Source organism: Lepidochelys kempii, chromosome 1 (genome assembly GCF_965140285.1).
Source record: "Lepidochelys kempii isolate rLepKem1 chromosome 1, rLepKem1.hap1, whole genome shotgun sequence".
NCBI classification, from domain to species: domain Eukaryota; kingdom Metazoa; phylum Chordata; order Testudines; family Cheloniidae; genus Lepidochelys; species Lepidochelys kempii.
The window spans coordinates 243,556,664-243,576,246 of NC_136380.1; the positions used below are offsets into that span (position 1 = coordinate 243,556,664).

General features: G+C 44.0%; 1 protein-coding gene across 8 annotated transcripts in view; it reads left to right on the top strand.

The window, feature by feature from the left end:
* KDM5A (lysine demethylase 5A) overlaps positions 1-19,583 on the top strand; it is a 95,288-nt gene that overhangs the window by 27,973 nt on the left and 47,732 nt on the right. For all 8 annotated transcript variants that reach the window (XR_012155918.2, XM_073320852.2, XM_073320910.2 and 5 more), the window contains 7 exons: positions 2,285-2,447; positions 4,025-4,144; positions 4,966-5,160; positions 5,290-5,471; positions 5,734-5,858; positions 6,176-6,326; positions 15,203-15,320. Coding sequence is in view for 7 of the 8 variants with exons in the window: in XM_073320852.2 (XP_073176953.1) it covers positions 2,285-2,447; positions 4,025-4,144; positions 4,966-5,160; positions 5,290-5,471; positions 5,734-5,858; positions 6,176-6,326; positions 15,203-15,320 (1,054 nt within the window). In the remaining variant the exon portion in view is untranslated. The remainder of the gene's footprint in view (positions 1-2,284; positions 2,448-4,024; positions 4,145-4,965; positions 5,161-5,289; positions 5,472-5,733; positions 5,859-6,175; positions 6,327-15,202; positions 15,321-19,583) is intronic.

Sequence of the window (19,583 nt, forward strand, 5' to 3'; positions counted from 1 at the left end):
TCTCCCAAAATATTTTGGTGGTTGTATTTTTATTTAAAAAAACAACCACCACCAAATTCATTGCAAACAAACCACTCATGCTGCAATTTCCCCAAGTCCAGGCTCAGTAATAATGGAGCCGTGTTTGGAGATAAGCTGTGGGAAGCACCCCTATTCAACATGAAAAGTGTATGCTTGTGTGTACACCTTGTAACGGTCAACTTGCCTTTGAACTGTGATGGTAATTTTCTGGAGAAATATGTTTGCTAGTAACCAAGAGCCCAGAGTATAGTTTTAGAGTTCAGTTACTGGCTTCAGCATGCCATGAGCCAGATCATTGTTGCTGGGCTTTGGTGCCAGCTGGTGGTTTTCAAGAGTCCAGACAGGTGTGAGGGGAAGGTTTGCTTAGTGGGATTTGACTGGTTGTGTCCTACCAGCAGGTGTCACTGAAGACTTCAGGAATCAGATGGGGTGTTGGTGTGAACAAAATTAGACTCTTGAGTGCAATATTCTTCTTAGCTTTCTGGCTGACTTCTGAATAATTTTGCAGTGTATTTAGACAGTGAACGCTAGACAGACATTGAGGTATTTAGGCAGAGTTGCTTGCAATTCTGAATTAGTAGATAGTTTTCTGCTACTCAAAATATTATTGACAAATTCTTGGGCTCATAGGCCAGTACAGAGCATTGTGGTGCTAAGACTTAACTGGAAAGACTGCAGTAATTTGTTTGGCAGTCACTCATTTTTTATCGGTTGATTTCACTCTTGTTTGTCCCAATCCCCCTTCATATTTAACATATTAGGCACATGACCTGTCACTAAGTGTATAAATCTCACCTTAGGAATCCCAGTCAGCTGTCCTTCTCCTGTGGTTCAGAACAGTGGTTTCCAGTAATTGGTTACGTGTAGCAAAGTGGTGGCTGTAGGCTGCATTTCCGTGCTGGAATGCTGAGTTTGTGTGCTGTTGTCATAATTTCTGATGCAGTTGTGCACTCTTCTGCTGGTGTCAGAGTTTCGACTGTTCCACACCCATCCTAAACTCTGTTCTGGGTAAGTGCATTGTGTTAGGAAGTGGCTGTTGCAGTCAAGATCTTAGTCTGATAAAACCTGGTCAGTTGACTGGAGGAAAAATAGGAACCCTTTCCTTGGAGAAAATATTAGGCATCTGTCTTCTCACGTAGGCCTCTTGTGGCAAAGTGGTACTTTGTCAGATAATGGTAGAAAATGCAGCTGTGGATTGTGTTCTGGAGTAATTCACTTAATTGTCAAGTTAGAACACTATGTTCATTTTAGCCCAAGAAGAAAGTAAGTTTGAGAATGTTGTTTCTTGCCACGTGCAGAGTGTCTCAGGAAGAGTGGTGGGAGGCTCTGTGAAATCACTGGAGTATATCTTGTGTGACACTGACAGTATCATGAATGAAGTTTATTAAATTTGGTTTAATACCTTTTGGGTTCCATTGCATTAAAAATGCAATTGTGTGTGTTATGGAATTGTATGTATATAACTTCTCTAGGAGACTGACTAATGAAATCTCTGGAAGGTATTAGGAACTTCAGAAGGCTTTTGGGAACAATCCCTGTGAAGTGGATTGCCTAGGAAGTACCTGGGGGGAGGGGGATGCAAATGTGACCCACTTGAATCCATCCTTTTGAAGCTATGCTCTGGGGAAGAAAACCCATTGTCTTCTAATTACCTGCTCCTGGCAACTCCAGATCTGAGACCCCCTGAGATGTATAGAGGGTGGACTAAACATTATGAATGTGCTTGTTCTGAGCTGAAGCTGTGATGAATTTGTGACCACAAAAGAAACCTCTTGAGTGGAGTTTGGAAGGACTGCTCCAGCCAGAGCCCATTTTAGGGTTGGGGTGATCTCTGGTAAGCTTCTTAACATGTGTATAGGCTCTTTTTTGTTGTTTTTAATGTGTTCTCTGTAGTGCTTCTACCTTAAGAATAAAATAGGTTTGCATAGAAAGAACTGTAGTAACTTGTAAGTGTTGACAATCACTGTTATAAATCTCTGAAGAGAAAGTGAGCAGGTGTGCTTGAATAGCCTGCCTTGGCTTGGAATAACACAGGGAAGTGCGGCAGGGAACTGTACTACCTGGAAATACCCTGATCAAAACAGAGTGAGACACACGTCAACACCCAAGAAAGGCAACGTCTGGGGAGTTGGAAGCCTGAGAGTGAGTGTCATTGCTGAGGGGAAATACCAGTGCAGTTGTCCTGAACTGACACACCTTGCGTTAGGATGACATCCTCATTTTCCTTTAGGTAATGTGTATTGTGGGCTATGTTTTCTGCCAGGGGAGAGCCGAAGACATGGTATGGAGTGCCCTCTCATGCAGCAGAACAACTGGAGGAGGTGATGAGAGAGTTGGCCCCTGAACTGTTTGAGTCACAGCCTGATCTCCTGCATCAGCTTGTCACCATCATGAACCCCAATGTGCTGATGGAGCATGGTGTGCCTGTGAGTAGTACAGGAGAATTTCTTCCATACCTCTGTAACCCACTGCTTATTTTTATATACCTTTTGCTTTTTGACAGATTTTCCTTATGATGTGTTGGAATAGCATTTAAGAACTCCGATGGTGATCTCTTGGATCCGGTTAATCAGTTAAGGGGTGGTCTTTCATCTAATTCTCTAGCATGCTTCAGTAGAAGGAGGTAATGTTCTGATGAAGGACTTCAGTGTGAAATTGAAGTCTGTGTAGATGTAGCAGAATTCAATTAGGTTGCCACTAGTGTGTTCTCACTATCAAATGATCTTAAGTGGCTCACCTGATCAAGAGAGAAACCTTGCAAAAAGACCCCAAAAAGCTGTAAATAAAATAAAATATGATATAGAACAAATATATTCACTGCATATCATAATTATTTGATTTTTGTTTCTGTATTTATCAGCTGTTAAAGAACCAGATATCTGAATTCAATATGTTAATTAAATAGTAATTAACCACTGGGCTTTGGTTAAATGTCACCATTAACATAGTCCAGTATCTGAGGGTGGCCAGCAACAGATGCTTTGGAGGAAAGTGTAATAAAAAAAATCCTGTTCTAGGCAGATGTGAGGCAATCTGCCCCCACATTAGGTCTTATCTTATGATGTTTAACAGTTTGAGGTTGATTTAAGCCCTGAAGCATGAGGTTTAGTATCTCTTCGAAAATTTTTGTTGGCATGAATTATAACTGTGGATATTCTTGTTAGCAATATATATGTCCGTTCCTTTTTCGAAACTGGAATTAAGAGAATATCATAATATGAACCAAATTAATGGAACGCTGTCAATTTAAAATCTTGTGTAAACAGATTGTTTCCCTTGTTACTATTGACATTGTAGCTTATTAAAACTAAAATCTTTAAAAAGTCATGTACACTGCTTTTGCTGTTGGTTTGTTTTTTAGTTAGCTTGGCCAGTGAAAATCAGTGAAGTCGGATTCAGAGTCACTTTTGTTTTAAATATTTTCATTTTCAGGTTCTCTACAATGCAACATTGTAGCAATGGCTGCAAGGTAGTTAAATTCCTTTGGACTGTAAAAAAAAAAAAAAAATCATGAAAACATTTCTATTTCTCAGGTTTAGTAAAATCTACATTTTTGTAAAATATGAATTGTGTCCCTTTAAGCAGAAGTCACGACCATTCACTTTCAGTAGGCTAAATTGCATCTCTGGCAGATGTCCCAAAAAAGCAAAATATACTCTCCCAGAGGCTTTTAAACTTTGTAGTGTGAAGGGTTAAGTGATGGTCCACTAACTGATAGTAGAGAAACTTCCTGCCTGAATCCCAAAAGGGATAAACCCTGTGTTAGGCCTTTAACTGCTGATTCATTTATTCAACCTTTTGCAGTAATGTTGTCAAAGAGAATTTAATTTTCAAAAGGTTAAATGCCCTCCTATTCTATCCTGCCCTAGCTAAATTCCTTACTGTGTCCTACAGGTGAAGGAAGATGGTTTCACAGTGTCCTTTTTTATGAATTATTTTAACTTTCTGTCTGCTGCCAATCTCAGTTTTCTCCTTCCTTTCCCCCACCCTGATTTGTATTTAGGTGTACAGGACCAATCAGTGCGCTGGTGAGTTTGTTGTGACTTTTCCTCGTGCATATCACTCCGGATTTAACCAGGGCTACAACTTTGCTGAGGCTGTGAACTTCTGCACTGCAGACTGGGTGCGTTATGTTGCACATGTTTGTCCATGTCTCTGCTAGCTGGCCTTTATTAAGAGAATGTTAGTAACTTGTTCTGGATAGTAATCACATTTAACTATAGAAGTGCCAGGTACTGCTGTAACATGTCATTTGAGTTTCCATCACAAAAAATGCATTTTGAGGGGCTTATAAATCAATTCTAAATAGCTTCTAGTTGACATTTATGAATACTGGCTTTCTTTTAAGCATGCCTGAGCTAATCCGGACAATTAACACTTCAGTTAATTGCTAGAGCTGCAGAGGTGCTCCCCGATGCAGTTGTCCTTTCTGCACTTGTGTAGAATAGATAACCCACTGGTCTAAACCCCAAAGAGAAATGCTTGCTGCTGTGTTCTCCATTTCCCTTTGCTGCTGCCAGTTACGGCAGTTTTTAGTGGTATAAGCATTAGCTCAAGATCCCTATTGTACCAGGACACTGCATAGCTAGAAACAGATGCAGAGCTCACTTTGGTAACTAGTTATAAGTTTCCTTTTGCTTACTCTAAAATATGAACCCATTGGGCTCCAGAAATCCATATACTTAACTCCGTTAGCTTTTTGTATACTAAAAAAAGATGCAAAACATGGCTCTCTTCATGTAGGCTCTGGAGACTTTGCCTTTGATAACTGGCACAGTTTATCCATTATAATTGGTTACCTCCATAAAAACACTGTTCTTTAGTTGATGTATTTCTAAGTCTGCCTTTTCCCAACTCTTGTTGAGGGAGGCAAAATGGGGAGATGTGGGACAGCCCCTTGGAACATGCCCCCAAATAATGACTTTGTTGTCTGGCATTTCATAGCTTCCCATTGGGCGTCAGTGTGTGAATCATTACAGACGGCTAAGGCGTCACTGCGTCTTCTCCCACGAGGAGCTGATTTTCAAGATGGCGGCAGATCCAGAGTGTTTGGATGTGGGGCTTGCCGCCATGGTCTGCAAGGAAATGACTCTCATGACAGAGGAGGAAACGCGCTTAAGGGAATCAGTTGTGCAGCTGGTGAGTACTGTGAGCGCAGCTCCTGCTTTTCATCCTGTTGGTGTGGTACAGGGTTAATACAAGACTTTTTGAAAGGAAGTGTGCTGTTTTTCTGACTCATGTCCTTATCAAGTGTCAAATTTTTGTCAGGGAGTGCTGATGTCAGAAGAGGAGGTGTTTGAACTGGTTCCAGATGATGAGCGTCAGTGTGCAGCCTGCAGAACCACATGCTTCTTGTCTGCTCTTACTTGCTCTTGTAATCCTGAGCGGCTCGTATGCCTGTATCATCCGACTGACTTGTGTCCTTGTCCCATGCAGAAAAAGTGTCTCAGGTACACAAGCTTCCCCATCTCTCCTTTCCCATGTGCAGTCTGTCCTGTTACCTAGAGACTTAGGGCGAAATATAGCAGTTGTTTTCATCTACCTCTTTCTAACCAGCAGGGATAGCCTCCTCATTTCCAATGTGGCCAAGGACTCTGGGTGTAATACAGAGCTTCTTTAACCCTCATCTGTTGGTCTGTGTGAACAGAAACGGATGTCCTTTGTATTACAGGAGGTTTAATGCTCTTGCTCTTTTCCCCTGTTTATCTACAGGTACCGGTATCCGTTAGAGGACCTCCCTTCTCTTCTGTATGGAGTGAAAGTTAGAGCACAATCCTATGACACTTGGGTCAGTAGAGTTACAGAGGCATTGGCTGCCAACCTCAACCACAAGAAAGGTCAGACTTCAGTTGTTGTGCACTGTAACAGTTTGTTTGGGGGAATCCCCGCCTTTGTTCAGCCCATTTTTTCCAGTGAGCGACCCAAGTATTGGATTGAGTTGGGGTATTGCAGCTATTTGAAAGGAGGGATGTTCTTTGTGGAAGTGGAGAGATGGATCTAATTGAAAGTGACACTAATACTAGATTAATGCTTTTCATTGCTGCTGTGCATTTCAGATCTAGCTAGCATGTTGAGAACTTGTTTGGGGACTAGTGAAACAGACTTAGATGGCATTATTTTTTGCGCCCGGACTACTTGTATCCTATTATTGCAGATGTGATTGAATTGAGAGTGATGTTGGAGGATGCTGAAGACAGGAAGTATCCAGAGAATGATCTCTTCCGCAGGCTCAGAGATGCTGTGAAAGAGGCAGAGACCTGTGCTTCGGTGGCACAGCTGCTTCTGAGCAAAAAGCAAAAACACAGGTAAGGCCAGTAGCTTTTCAATCTTTTTTGTGTATGTCTTCTTATACCCTCTTCCTCCTCCCACTTGGATGCTGAAGTGGAAGGCCCCTGAGGCTTCCAGCATGGCTAGGTAGAAGCTCACCATCTTTTTTTTCCAGTAGTAGGGTGGCAGGGTAGTGGCAGGAATGCTGCGGTAGGGGACCATACTTTCACAGATCTGAGATGTGTTCAGCATCTTGTTTCTCAGCAGAACTCTGAACTGAATTATGAAAGCATATGGGAGGTAGAGGGGTTTTGGGTGCTGATTAGGGATTCAATGATGATGGATAAGGCTATGTTTTAGTCACGGGTATTTTTAGTAAATGTCATGGACAGGCCTCGAGCAATAAACAAAAAGTCATGGCCCCGTGACTTGTCCATGACATTTACTAAAAATACCTGTGACTAAATCTCACCTGCTGGGAGGGGACACTCCTGAAGACCTTTGCAAGGGGGGGATGGGCACGTGCAGGGGGGAAGCAGCCCAGGGCCCCCTGCTGCTGCTGGGCAGGGGGCGGCCTGTGGTCCCGCTGCCTCTCTGAGGGGGTGGCCTGTGATCCCACCGCTGTGGCTGGTCCAGGCGGGGAATGGCCTGGCCAACACTGGTCCTAGACTGCTGCTCCAGGGCAGTGCCAGGGATTAGCTACCTGGGGCTGCCAGAGCAGTGGATGGTGTGCCTGTCCCCTGGGCTTCCCCAGCTGATGGGGTCGTCCTGAGGTCAGCTGCACCAGCACTGCAAAATTCATGGAGGTCATGGGAAGTCACGGAAACCATGGCTTCCGTGAATGATTTGCAGCCTTAACCAAGGAAGGGGTTGCAGGGAAAGAGACAGATCAACAAAAATGTAAAAGTAATGAAAATTTGGGATTAAACAAAATAGAAGTGTAAGTGCAAATTAGTGTGGGTCAAGTACGCCAGTAGAAATGGGAAATAGCTTAAAAGTACTATGTTATTTAGGTTGCAAAGTCAAGCACTCAGAAGTTAAGAAATGCCAGATGTATGGCTGCTAATGCAGCCTTAATCCTGCTCCATTGTGCACCAGGCTTGTGGGGAAAAAAAAGTATGTGATCATGGAATTAAAGACTCTATCATTATGCATGCACACAAGGGGCTGAATTAAGGTTGCCTGGGCAACCTGAATTCTGGCACTTTCAAACTCTTGAGTGGCTTGACTTTCACAACCTAAATGTTTTTTTTAATGTAGTTGTCTGTGTGTAACTTTTCTTTTTCAAAGAAGATAAAATCAAAAGCTATGTGCATCTGGAACACTATATGATCATCATCATCGGGGTTTGAACCCTTAACCTTCAGAATTGTAGCCAGACTATCACTTGAGCTACAGGAATAACTATAGCATCTGGCAGCAGCAGCAGGCTATTATGTAACAGTGGGGTTGGTCTGCTGTGTCCAGAGGTGCAGTCCAGGAAGCTTGTTCCAACTCTCACAGCTTCTACCCCATGTGAGAAAAGTCTCAAGAATCCTTTCTCATGGCAATCTAAACATAGTGATCACTACCAGTTCTCTCTTTTAATACATATATACAAATATACACATGCACACACTTCAAAATACTTTTAAAAAAGTAAGAGATTAAAAATAGCTAAAGCAGAGCAAATCTGCTGTTTTAATAATTTTTATTAATTTTTTTAAAAGTATCTACAGAAAAAACAAACTATAGATAAACGTCTCAATATATTAACCATTTCTTGCATAGCCTCAGCTTGAAACATTTAATTATATAAAAATAATGGTTAAAATATAAATCAATTATTTGTATTACCCAATTTACAATGAATCAAAATTTGTTTATAAAAATCCAACTAGTTAAAGAAACTGTTAAGTTTGGTTCTACTCTTTATTTTAATTTTAGAGGAGGGTGATAGAGTGGGGAAGGGAACAAAGTGTGTAGAGAGAAGGGGGAAGTGAGGGACAGAGCATGGATCATTCAGATACTTCCAGGAAAGGATCCCCTAGCTCTGAGAATTTTTCTTGGATATATCTGTTACACTATATAATTGTTTTTCTTTGAATATTTCCTTATGGGTGATCCACTGTAGGTATATCTGCATCCCTGCGCCTCTGATCAGAGATTTTAGTTAGTGTCCATTCAGCCTGCACATCCGCTCTCCCTCCCTTGTGCTCTGCCATGAGGCTAACCAGCGCTGCTCAGGCAAATCACCCTCAGTTCCTTTTCTACCATCCCTGGCCTGAGACTGAGCGAATAGCAGTCCTTTTCTCTTTACCCAGTTTTAGAGTGTTTAGCTCTTGTTAGAGTTATTGCTCATTTTTCCTTAGCTTTATAGGGTTTCTATTAGCCTTTCCTGTTTAAAAGAAACAACCGTGCAGGGCATAGGCACTGACGTGTTGGTACCGCCTGCCAAATGCAAGAGCAGAGACTGTACCGTCTCCATGAAATTGGTACCAACATGACCATCTCCTAACAATCCTCGTCAGACCGATCTCATGCAAGATCTCTGCCAGTTTCCTCGGTACCGCCGAGTCAGCACTGACAAACTCTGTACCAATCACCATGGTACCGCAGGAGTTTTGATTTTCCAGAGATCTCTTGGATCTCTAGAGTCCCCTCCTTGGTACCACAGAGTCCTGCTCCTTGATACCAGGGCTCCGGTAACAAGCACATCTCGATCCCTGGAATCACCACTGGTATCGGGTCATTCACCTCCTCTTTGTTGGCTCCACTGCTATCCAGCGAGGACTCAGACAGTGATGAGGAGGATATCCACTCACTAGCCTCACACCAGGGCCCTCCCAATTGCACCCTCGGTCAGAGCTTCAGCACCCTTGGTGTGACCACCTTTTGTATCAACACCCAAGCCCTTTTCCCAGGTGGCCCATACTGGGATCCATGGGCAGCCTACAGGCATCATACTTCTAAGATGTCTAACGTCTCCCACCAGAAATCGAGACGGTCTCCCTCAGCCTCTGTATCCAGAGCACCAGAACCTCAGGAGGTGACTTTTGAGGAGCAAAAGGCCAGACTAGAAGAGGAGGTTACACCAGTGACGAATAGCTCCTTCTCTTGCCCCAGATGAGGCAGTGATGCGTTCTCTGCCATCCATGGTGGATGGTTTAAAGCTATTTCTGGATCTAACAAAAAGGTTGGCAGACACACTTCAAATTCTGCTTGAGGAGGTGAAAGAAACCCATCATAAGCTACCAGGCATATTGCATACCTCCTCTTCCTCCTTGAGAATCACACTCCCAGTCAACAAAGTGCTTTTAGATCCTGTTAAGGTCATTTGGCACATGCCAGCCTCTATTACACCAACATGCAAAAGGGCCAATAAAAAGTACTACGTGCCCTCCAAGGATGCGGAGTTCCTTTTTTCTCACCCTTCATCCAACTTGGTTGTGGTCACGGTAAATTCCTGTGGCCCATACCACAATAAATCCACCTCTTATGACCGAAACTGGAAAATATTTGATTTATTTGGTAGGAATGAATATTCCTCAGCGACTTTGCAATTCAGAATTGCAAATTACCAAACCTTAATGGTGAAGTATGACCACATGAATTTTGCTAAACTGAATGCATTTATTGACCAGCTGCCGAAGCACAGTGGGACCAGTTTCAGGCCATCAAAAATGAGGGGCAGTTGATACTGAGAATGGCCTCCATACTGTGCTAGATGCTGCGGATACAGCAGCCCGCTCAGTGTTGACCACGGTAGTGATGCTACAGGTGTCACGGTTACACCTCTCAGGACTGCTGAAGGAGGTACAGACGAGAGTTGAGGACCTGCTTTTTGAGGACTCTAAACTTTTTGTGGACGAGCCTGATATATCACTCCATACTCTAACAGATTCCAGAGCCACCCTATGCTCATTAGGGATCTACACACTGGGACAGAAGAGGAAATTCAGTTCCCAGCCATCCCGATCACTTCAGTGCCCAACACCAGAATGCGGCTATGAGCCACAGAGAAAGAGGCCTTGGGATTCAGAAGTGTAAACCATCCGCTCTTCAATCCTCAAGAGCCCAGCCCTCAATCTCAAAACACCAGTTTTGACGCCTTGGTCAAGGCCTTGGGAGACCACTCCCCGCAATATCAGCTGCGACCTATGTTCTTTTGGATGTTGCCTTTCTCTTTTCCTCTGAAACTGGGAAGATTTAACTTGTGAAAGATGGGTCTTGGAGATTTCCAAGGGGTACTCTGTTCACTTTGCCTCCCTCCCTGTCCTCTTTCAGGGACCCTTCTCACTAAGAAACTGTTAAGACAGGAAATCCAGTAGAACCTCAGAGTTACGTACTGACCGGTCAACCGCATACCTCATCTGGAATCAGAAGTACATAATCGAACAGCGGCAGACACTGAAGCAAGTACGGTACTGTGTTAAAAGTAAACTACTAAAAAATACAAATGGAAAGTTTAAATAAAACATTTGACAAGGTAAGGAAACTGTTTCTGTGCTTGTTTCATTTAAATTAAGATGGTCAAAAGCAGCATTTTTCTTCTGCATAGTAAAGTTTCAAAGGTGTATTAAGTCAATGTTCAGTTTAAACCAAAGCATTTTGTTCAGAGTTATGAATATTTTAGAGTTACAAAACAACCTCCATTCCTGAGGTGTTCATAACTCTGAGGTTCTACTGTAGATCACTTGCTCTGACTAGCAGCCATAGAACCAGTTCCTGTGAACCTCAGGGGCAAATGCTTTTATTCCCAATATTTCCTGATTCCCAAGAAAAATGGAGATTGGTGACCCATACTCGATCTAAGAGCACTAAACAAATACATAAAGGCACAAAGATTCAAGATGGTTGCACCAGCAGTGATTATACCATCTCTGGAACAGGGAGATTGGTTCTTGGCCATCGACCTACAGGATGTCTACTTCCATATAGCAATCCAACCACCCCACAGATGATTCCTCAGGTTTATCTTCAGTCTGGATCATTGCCAATACAGCGTGCTTCACTTTGGCCTCTTATCCGCACCCAAAGTATTCTCCAAGGTTCTCTCCATAGTAGCGGTCCATCTGTGCACCTTGGGGAGCATGATTTATCCATATTTGAATATGGATAGAGAGCCTGCTCCTTCAGCGATGCCCTAAGGCCTCCCACAGGACGATAAACATATTCACATAACTGGGCTTACAAACCAACACTCAAAAATTGACCTTGAGTCCAGTACAGTGCTTGAAGTTTGTAGGAGTCAATCTTGATGCAGCGAGAGTGTTCCTCCTGTGACACAGATTCCACACCCTGCCTACTCTAATAGAGACCGATAAAACCAGCCCACAAATGACAGCCAGACATTACCTCCAGCTTCTCGGAAACATGGCAGCATGCACATTTTGATCTCTCATGCCAGACTGCACATGACCTATCTACAGGCATGGCTCAGGCCTGTCTGCATACCAATCAAAGATAGGCTAGACAAACCAATGTCAATACCCTCCAGGGTCAAGCACTCCCTGGAATAGTGGAAAGACCCAGTGAATGTCTTTGCAGAGATCCCATTCACACAACCCCCAACATTTCTTCTAAAAGTGGATGCATTCTTAATACGTTGGGGAGCCACCTGAACAACCGCAAGGTTGAGGGCAAATGGTCCCCCCCAAAATTGACTCTCCATATCAGCTGCTTACAACTAAGAGCGGTTAGAAATACTTGCGAACACTTTTTTCCACTAATCAAAGACACCATACAAAAATCACAACAGACAACATAACGTGCGTGTTCTATATAAATTGACAGTGGGGTGCCAGATCATTCTCCCTGTGCATGGAAGCACTGTAACTATGGAATTGGTGCATTTGCCATGTTGTCATATCAGCTGCTTACCTGCTAGGAGGATAACAGCTATCAGTCTCAGCTGCAAGTTCTTACAGGACCATGAATGGGAAATGAACCCAATTGTGCTCCACTGCATATTCTCTCACTGGGGAGCCCCAGCAATCGACTGGCTTGCCATTTAGCTGAACAGGAAATGCCCACTCTATTTCTCCAGAGCCAGTTTAGGGAAATGCTCCTTAGGAGATGTTCTCCTTCTCCCATGGGATTAAGTCCTTCTATGCACCTTTCCTCCATTCCTTCTGCTGACAAAGGTCCTGATAAAAATGGAGAGAAAAAGCAAAAGTTATACTGATTGTTCCCACCTGGCGGAGACAATCGTGAGTACCTGTATCTGGCACAGCTAGCAGTTTATCTACCAATCCCTCTCCAACCCACTCCTCTTCCTCTCCCAGAACGATGGGCAAACCCTCTGTCCCAACCTATGGATCTTCTGGCTCAAGGCCTGGCTTTTTCATGGTTCCAACATGTAGAGCTGCTTCTCTGAGGAGGTGAAAGAAGTATTATTACACAGTAGAAGATTGGCTACCCATCGCACTTACCTGCAAAAATGGAGATGATTCCAGATCTGGTGTAATTCCAAACATAGCCCCGCTATTTTCCTCCCTCGCCTTTGAGATGTGTGTCCCAATGAGTGGTCTGCAACCCACCCTTCTCCCCTCTACTTTGGATGCTCAGTAGGGGTTCTGCAGTGAAGAAGGAACTGAAGGTGGTTCGCCCATGCAGCGCTAGTTAGCCTCGAGGTAGAGCACAAAGGAGGGAGAGCGCATGTGTGGGCCAAACGGCCCCTGCTATCTAAAATCTCCAATCCGAGTTGCAGGCACACACATACATCTATAGTGGAGGACCCATAGGGGGACAAACATCAAAGAACCATCTTTATTGCACAAGGAGAGTAACTTCCTCTTTCCCATGGTGGTCAGGCTTACAGAGTCAGTGCTCCAGTCTTCAATTATTGATTGCTTTTTGGATTTCCATTTTTGTAGTTCCAATCTTTTAGTAATTATTAGTGCTCTGCTTAGCCAAAGTCTTCAGATTTATTCAGCTTCCTGTTAACATCCATTAGATTTAAGATTACATGTTTAGCTTGTAGCACAATTTTATTTGATAAGAAAAAGTAACTCTGCAATTAAGTTCTGCTCAAAGCATACAGGTTTAGAAGCATTCCCAGAGCACATGGAATCACAGTGCCAAAGTTTGTCTGACTTAATGGCATCTGTTTGAACAGATGGAGAGGAATCAGGTTCTTTAAAAACAAATGAACTACTAACCAGATGTGTGCCCATGCTCTGTTCATTTTCTTGTAAGGTGTCCTTTTTTTAAATAAAAGACTAAGTTCTTAGGGCAGGGACTATCGTGTGTTTGTATAGCATCTGACATAGAGGCAGCCCAATCTTCGCTGGGACCATGGGGCAGTGAGAGGCTGGAACTAACATAAAGTAGAGTTCTTCAAACATTTATCTACACAGATCCCACTTTAGGTGCATGCATGCAAGCCCAGAATCTTTTAGCCGGCAGTGTCCATTGAGGCTGCATGTGCTCCCTGTGCACCCTCATACTCCCTATAGAGGGGGTATGAAAGGCAGAGCAGTCCCAACCGCCACTCTGTTCTGTCTTGCCACACGTGGCAGCAAGTCAACAGGGTTGAACAAAATTCATGATTTGGCTGGCCCTCCGTATACTGTAATTCATAAGGGCAGAACTAGTTTGACTTTATTTTAAACCAATGTAATGGCTTACTGGTATTTTTACCTAAGCTTCATGAGTCTCCTGCAGAAACTAAGCTCCACACACTGGACGGTCTCAGGACTACGATCTTTTAACTTTCCAGAACAAAGCTTTTTTTGTAAATCAGCTAGACTTCTTGTACCTTTTGGTCATAAGTATAAAGGGCAGGCTATATCCTCTGACTTTCTAAATAGGATGCAGACTACATGAAAATTCACTAGTTGAATAAACTACCTGTTCCTTCATGAATTAGGATCTGCTCTTCGAAGACCAAGTTGACATCTATGCCTTGTTTCAGAGGGGGTCCTTATTTCTGAAATGTATAGAGGAGCTACTTGGAGTTCAGTTAATACAGTTATCAATCACTACTCCACTGTGATAGGGTCTAGACCAGATGTGCAGCTTGGCAGGGCAGTTCTAGAGTCATCATTTAGATAGGTTTCAGCGTAGCGGCCATATTAGTCTGTATTTGCAAAAAGAAAAGGAGTACTTGTGGCACCTTAGAGACTAACACATTTGACCATAAGCTTTCGTGAGCTACAGCTCCGATGAAGTGCATCCGATGAAGTGAGCTGTAGCTCACGAAAGCTTATGCTCAAATGTGTTAGTCTCTAAGGTGTCACAAGTACTCCTTTTTGCATTATTTAGAAAGGACTCCAATCACCTACCTTGTAGAGAAAAGTGGTTATTTACCTTACAGTTACTGAAGTTCTTCAAGATGCTTTTGTCCAAACACATCCTAGGACCCTCCCTCCTGTATTAGTGAAGGAATTGAGTGGTGTTTGGGGCAGCTCCCTCTTAACCTCTCACTGTGGGGGCACAGGACACACATGCAGCCCCAAAGGACACACTTCTAGCTAAAAGTTGCTAGGCTTGCACACACAGACAGTGGGATCTGTGTGAACAAAAGCATCTCAAAGAGCTCCAATTTCTATAAGGTAAGTAACTTCCGTTTGCCACATCCGCCACTCCTAACCTATTGCCAGTTGTGGCTCCTCCTGGGTATGTTCCTGGTGTAATGGTACATTGTGTTCACTTCGGTAGAAACTGTTTGCCATTGATTTACGGTGCGAATGTTGAGGAGATGATGGAGATTTTACTGGCTCTTTGTTAATAACACTTGGGAGCTCTATGGTGCCTGTGAATAGAATTGACTGGAGATTAAATTTATGGTCCCATGAACACTGAAGTGATGAGACTTTTAAACTACTTGATAGTCGTGATACTCTCTACTGGTGGGAGCTCACTCAAGTGAGTGTTGTCCACTGTTTTCATCTAATCTTGTTTGTAACTTTGCATCTCTTTGCTCATACAGCAGGCTGAGCCCAGATAGCGGGAGGACTCGGACCAAGCTGACGGTGGAGGAGCTGAAAGCATTTGTCCAACAGCTATTCAGCCTTCCATGTGTCATTAGCCAGGCCCGACAAGTAAAGGTAGGTTTTGCATCCATTGTTTGGTGTATTGGGTTTTGTGACACCTGATGAAGTTTCCCAGTATAAAGTGCAAGGTAATTTTGCTCCTCCTGTAGTTTTGCCCTTTCTGATTTTTCTTTGCTGTCCTTTTCCACCCCACTTCTGCCCCAGCAGTATACTATTCTCCAGGCTTCTTCTTTCTTAGCTAATAAGAAGGTTTTCTGACTTCCATCATTCTGCTGTGGTGCAATTGAGCAGAGTATGGGCATTGTTACGGTGCTTTGGGTGACAAAGGTCATGAAAAATGATCTTAACTCAGATGGAAAAAAAATGCAAAAGGAAAAGTTTTTGCTATCTCCTCTTTTATCACTTGGAATGTGATCTCACCCTATTTAGTCCCAAGGGGATAGATAGGAAGCTGTCTGGCACTTTAGCTTTTGTATGCATCACTTGGTATAGAGTACAAATAAAGTTACAGTGCTTGCCTGTACTGTGTTTTCACATGTGTCGGCACCACATTACCAGGAAAACTCAAAGTGGAAGAGGTTGAGAGAGAGAAAAATGTGAATGGCTAGAGAGCATTGATTTGAGGAAATGTTGAAACTGCCAAGTGTGCCGAGCTTGGTTAAAAGGTAGAGCTGAACAAAAATCTACAAATATTTGAAGGGTGTAAACAGCAAGAAAAGGTGGGGAACTATTTAGAATACTTTGAGGGGACCTAGCTAAGAGTAAAGAGAAGATATTAAAGGGAAACTTAAACTGAATTGCAGTGAAAACTTACTCCGAGAAGGCTGTGGAATAGTCTCTCCACAGAAATGATGGAAATCTCATCATCTGGGATTTAAAACTAGATCAGACAAAACAGTAAAGTGCATTAACAGTTCTTCAATGGCGGAGTGATGGACTGAACGGGATTTTTCATCTTTTAATTTCTTATTTAAGACAAGTAGATATTTGCCATGACTCTTCTGGGCCTGAGGAGTAGACTCAAAAGTGCTGACTCAAACTTGGGATTCTTCTTCGAGTGCTTACACATGTCCATTCCAGTATAGGGTGCACAGCTTCTGGAAACTTTTTCCCTCAGTGGCATCTGTCGGGTCAGCTCTTATATGCTCCGATGTTGCATGCTCAGAGCACCGGTATAAAGCCCCCTGCAGACCTGCGCCCTGTTGGTTCCTTCTTACCACCCATGATGGTTGCTGGAACTACTGTCCTTGCATTACAAGTACTTTTCTCAGTGGGCTTTTCTGTCTATTTTTGTATATAGTTACGTTTCTGTTAGTAGTTAAAGTTAGAATTTCTCCATTTTATTCTTTACCCCAGGGCATGCCTCGGTCACTGGGCTTCAAGACTTGTGCCTCTTGTAACAAGGCTATGCCTTTGAGCAATCCTTCATTCCAGCCACCTTTAGTGCCTGGGGGAAGCTCATGTGTGGGAGTACTGTAAGATCTGTAGGGCTTTAAGCTCTCCGCCAAAAAAAGATTGAGACGTTAGGCTGAAGTCCATCTTAATGGAAGCAGCGCTAAGACCTCCCTTGGCACTGGGAGATTGAGACTCTGCACCAAGTACCTCAACATTAATGAGCTCATGGCTTCAATCTTTGGGCCTGCCTCATGAGGTCCAATGGACTCTGCAGGACCTTCCCCTTGAGGGCACTTCAGTCTGTTGGTTTCGAGTCTTTTCCAAGCAACATGGCCTAAATGACTCCAGGGCTAACTTGAAGTTCCTAGGTCTTTATACCCTGGTACCCATGAGGAAGCATTATAAGCCTCATCCCAGCCTCTCGAATCTTTCTGCCACCTGTCTGACAGGACTCTCACAGGAAGAGGAGCAGGGACTTTAGATGAAGGCCTCCCCAATCTTTGCCTGAGTCCATGCTGCTCCTCCCCAACTCTGTGGGGGTTCCAAGCAGGCCTTTTGATGGGCCGCTCAGGGACGACGTACCAGCGCAGAACTTGGATCCAAGCTCCCCCTTATTTGCGGATCATTTATCCCATTTCTGTTGGGCATGGGCCCATTTCAAGACAGACCTCCTGGGTGCTAAGCAAGATAGAAATGGAAAATACCCTTCAGTTCAGTTCTTCCCTGTCCCTCTTCAGGCACTATGCTCATGAGCAACTTCTAGCCTAAGAGGTGCAGTGGCTCCTTCGGGTGGGAGCCATGGAAGACATTCCTCTGGAGTTAAGGGGCCAAAGGGTTCTACAACCGCTATTTCCTAATCCCAAGAGCCAACAGTGATCTCAGACTAATTCTGGACCTGCAAAAGCTCAATAGATACATGAATAAGCTAAAGTTACACTAGTCTCCTTGGCTTTCATCATATGGCTAGACCTATTGACGGTGCACTTGGGAGTCCCATTCTCAAGATCCCAACCATCTATATCTGTCGTTACGGATGCTTCACTGATGGGCTGGAGTGCTCACTTGGGTTCCCTCAGAACTCAGGGCTTCTGGTCTCCAGAAGAGCGCGCTCTACACATCCACGTTGGGGAGCTCAGGCAGTTTTCTTGGCTTGCCAGATGTTCCAGCAAGAAAGTGTCAGTTCTCACAGACCACACAATGGTGTTGTTTTATATCAACAGGCAGGAAGGTGCTCGCTCCTTTCCCCTGTGCCAGGAAGTGCTTCACGTGTGGGAATTTTTCATAGCACACTTGATCCACCTCAGGACCTCCTATCTTCTGGGGTCACAGAATGAACTATTGGATCACCTCAGCAGATCCTTCTCCAACCACCACGAGTGGTCCATTCTCCCAGATGTCGTGAAAGCCATTTTCCAGAGGTAGAGAACGCCCCAGATAGATCTGTTTCAGAGTAGCAGCTGTGTTAGTCTGTATTCGCAAAAAGAAAAGGAGTACTTGTGGCACCTTAGAGACTAACCAATTTATTTGAGCATAAGCTTTCGTGAGCTACAGTTCACTTCATTGGATGTTCACCACAAAGCACAACAGGAAGTATCTCCAGTTCTTCTCTCTCCTAGGCACAGCCCCGGATCTCTTGCAGTCTCCTTCCTTGGACAACTTATCTCTTCTACACGTTTCCTTCTATTCCTCTCATGCACAAGGTTCTGCTGAGGATCAAACAAGACAGAGCGTAAGTCACCTTGGTGGCCCCCTAGCATTGGTTCACCATTGTCCTCGATCTCTTGGTGGGGACACCAGGTCTGGGTACAGCGATAGAAGGATGGATCTCTCAGGACCTCAGCCACCTGCATCACCCGAACCTTGGGTCACTCCAACTTCAGTCTGGAAGCTCCATGGCTGAGCTCTTCAGATCTAGCATGCTCTGAGCATGTCCGCGAAGCCCTAATAGGGAGCAGGAAGCCATCTACCAGAGCCACTTATCTGGCAAAGTGGAAGACATTCCCTATCTGATATGCACAGAAGGGTGTCTCATCTACACAATCATCGGTACCTTTCATTCTGGGATACTTACTGCCCTTGAAACGACAAGGTCTAACCATGGCGTCTATTAGTCTATCTTGACGTGATCTCAGCCTTTCATCCCTGGGTAAATGGCCAATCTGCGTTCTCAAACAACATCTCTAATCTATTTCTTAAGGGCCTTGAGAGGTTGTACCCCAGGTACTCCAACAACTAATCTCTCCCTGGGACCTCAACCTGGTATTATTAAAACTGACAGGACCCCCATTTGAGCCACTGGCGACTTGCTCCTTGCTTTACCTGTCCTGGACGGTGACTACCTTAGTGGCCAGTTCTTCTTCCAGAAGAGTCTTGGAGATCCGTCTTCTCAGATTAGAACCAACATACACTGTATACTTCAAGGACAAGGTCCAATTGAGTCTTCATCCAGCTTTCCTTCCAAAAGTGGTTTCACAGTTCTATAGCAATGAGGCCATCTTCCTCTAATGGTCTTCTATCCAAAATCACATGCCAACCAGGGAAGAGCAAAGGCTCCACTCGCTAAACGTTAGAGGTGCACTGGCCTGCTACACAGAAAGGGCTAAGCCATTTCAGAAAACTAATCAACAATTCATGGCCATTGCAGACAGGATGAAAGGTCTTCCCGTCTCATCCCAGATAATTTTATCATGGATCACCTCCTGCATCCCCGCATATTACAACCCGGCAAAGGATCCTGCTCCACCTGTCCTGACAGCACATTCCACAAGAGCAACTTCAGCATTTGTAGTAGAAGTTCTTCCAGGTGTGGCACATGCACGGTCATCGGAGTTTTTGCCTTAGCACTATCCGTAGGGCCATCTCGTGTGTCGGTATATTGGGTGCTGTGCCCCTACACCCTCCCAGTTCCTTCTTGCTGCCTGT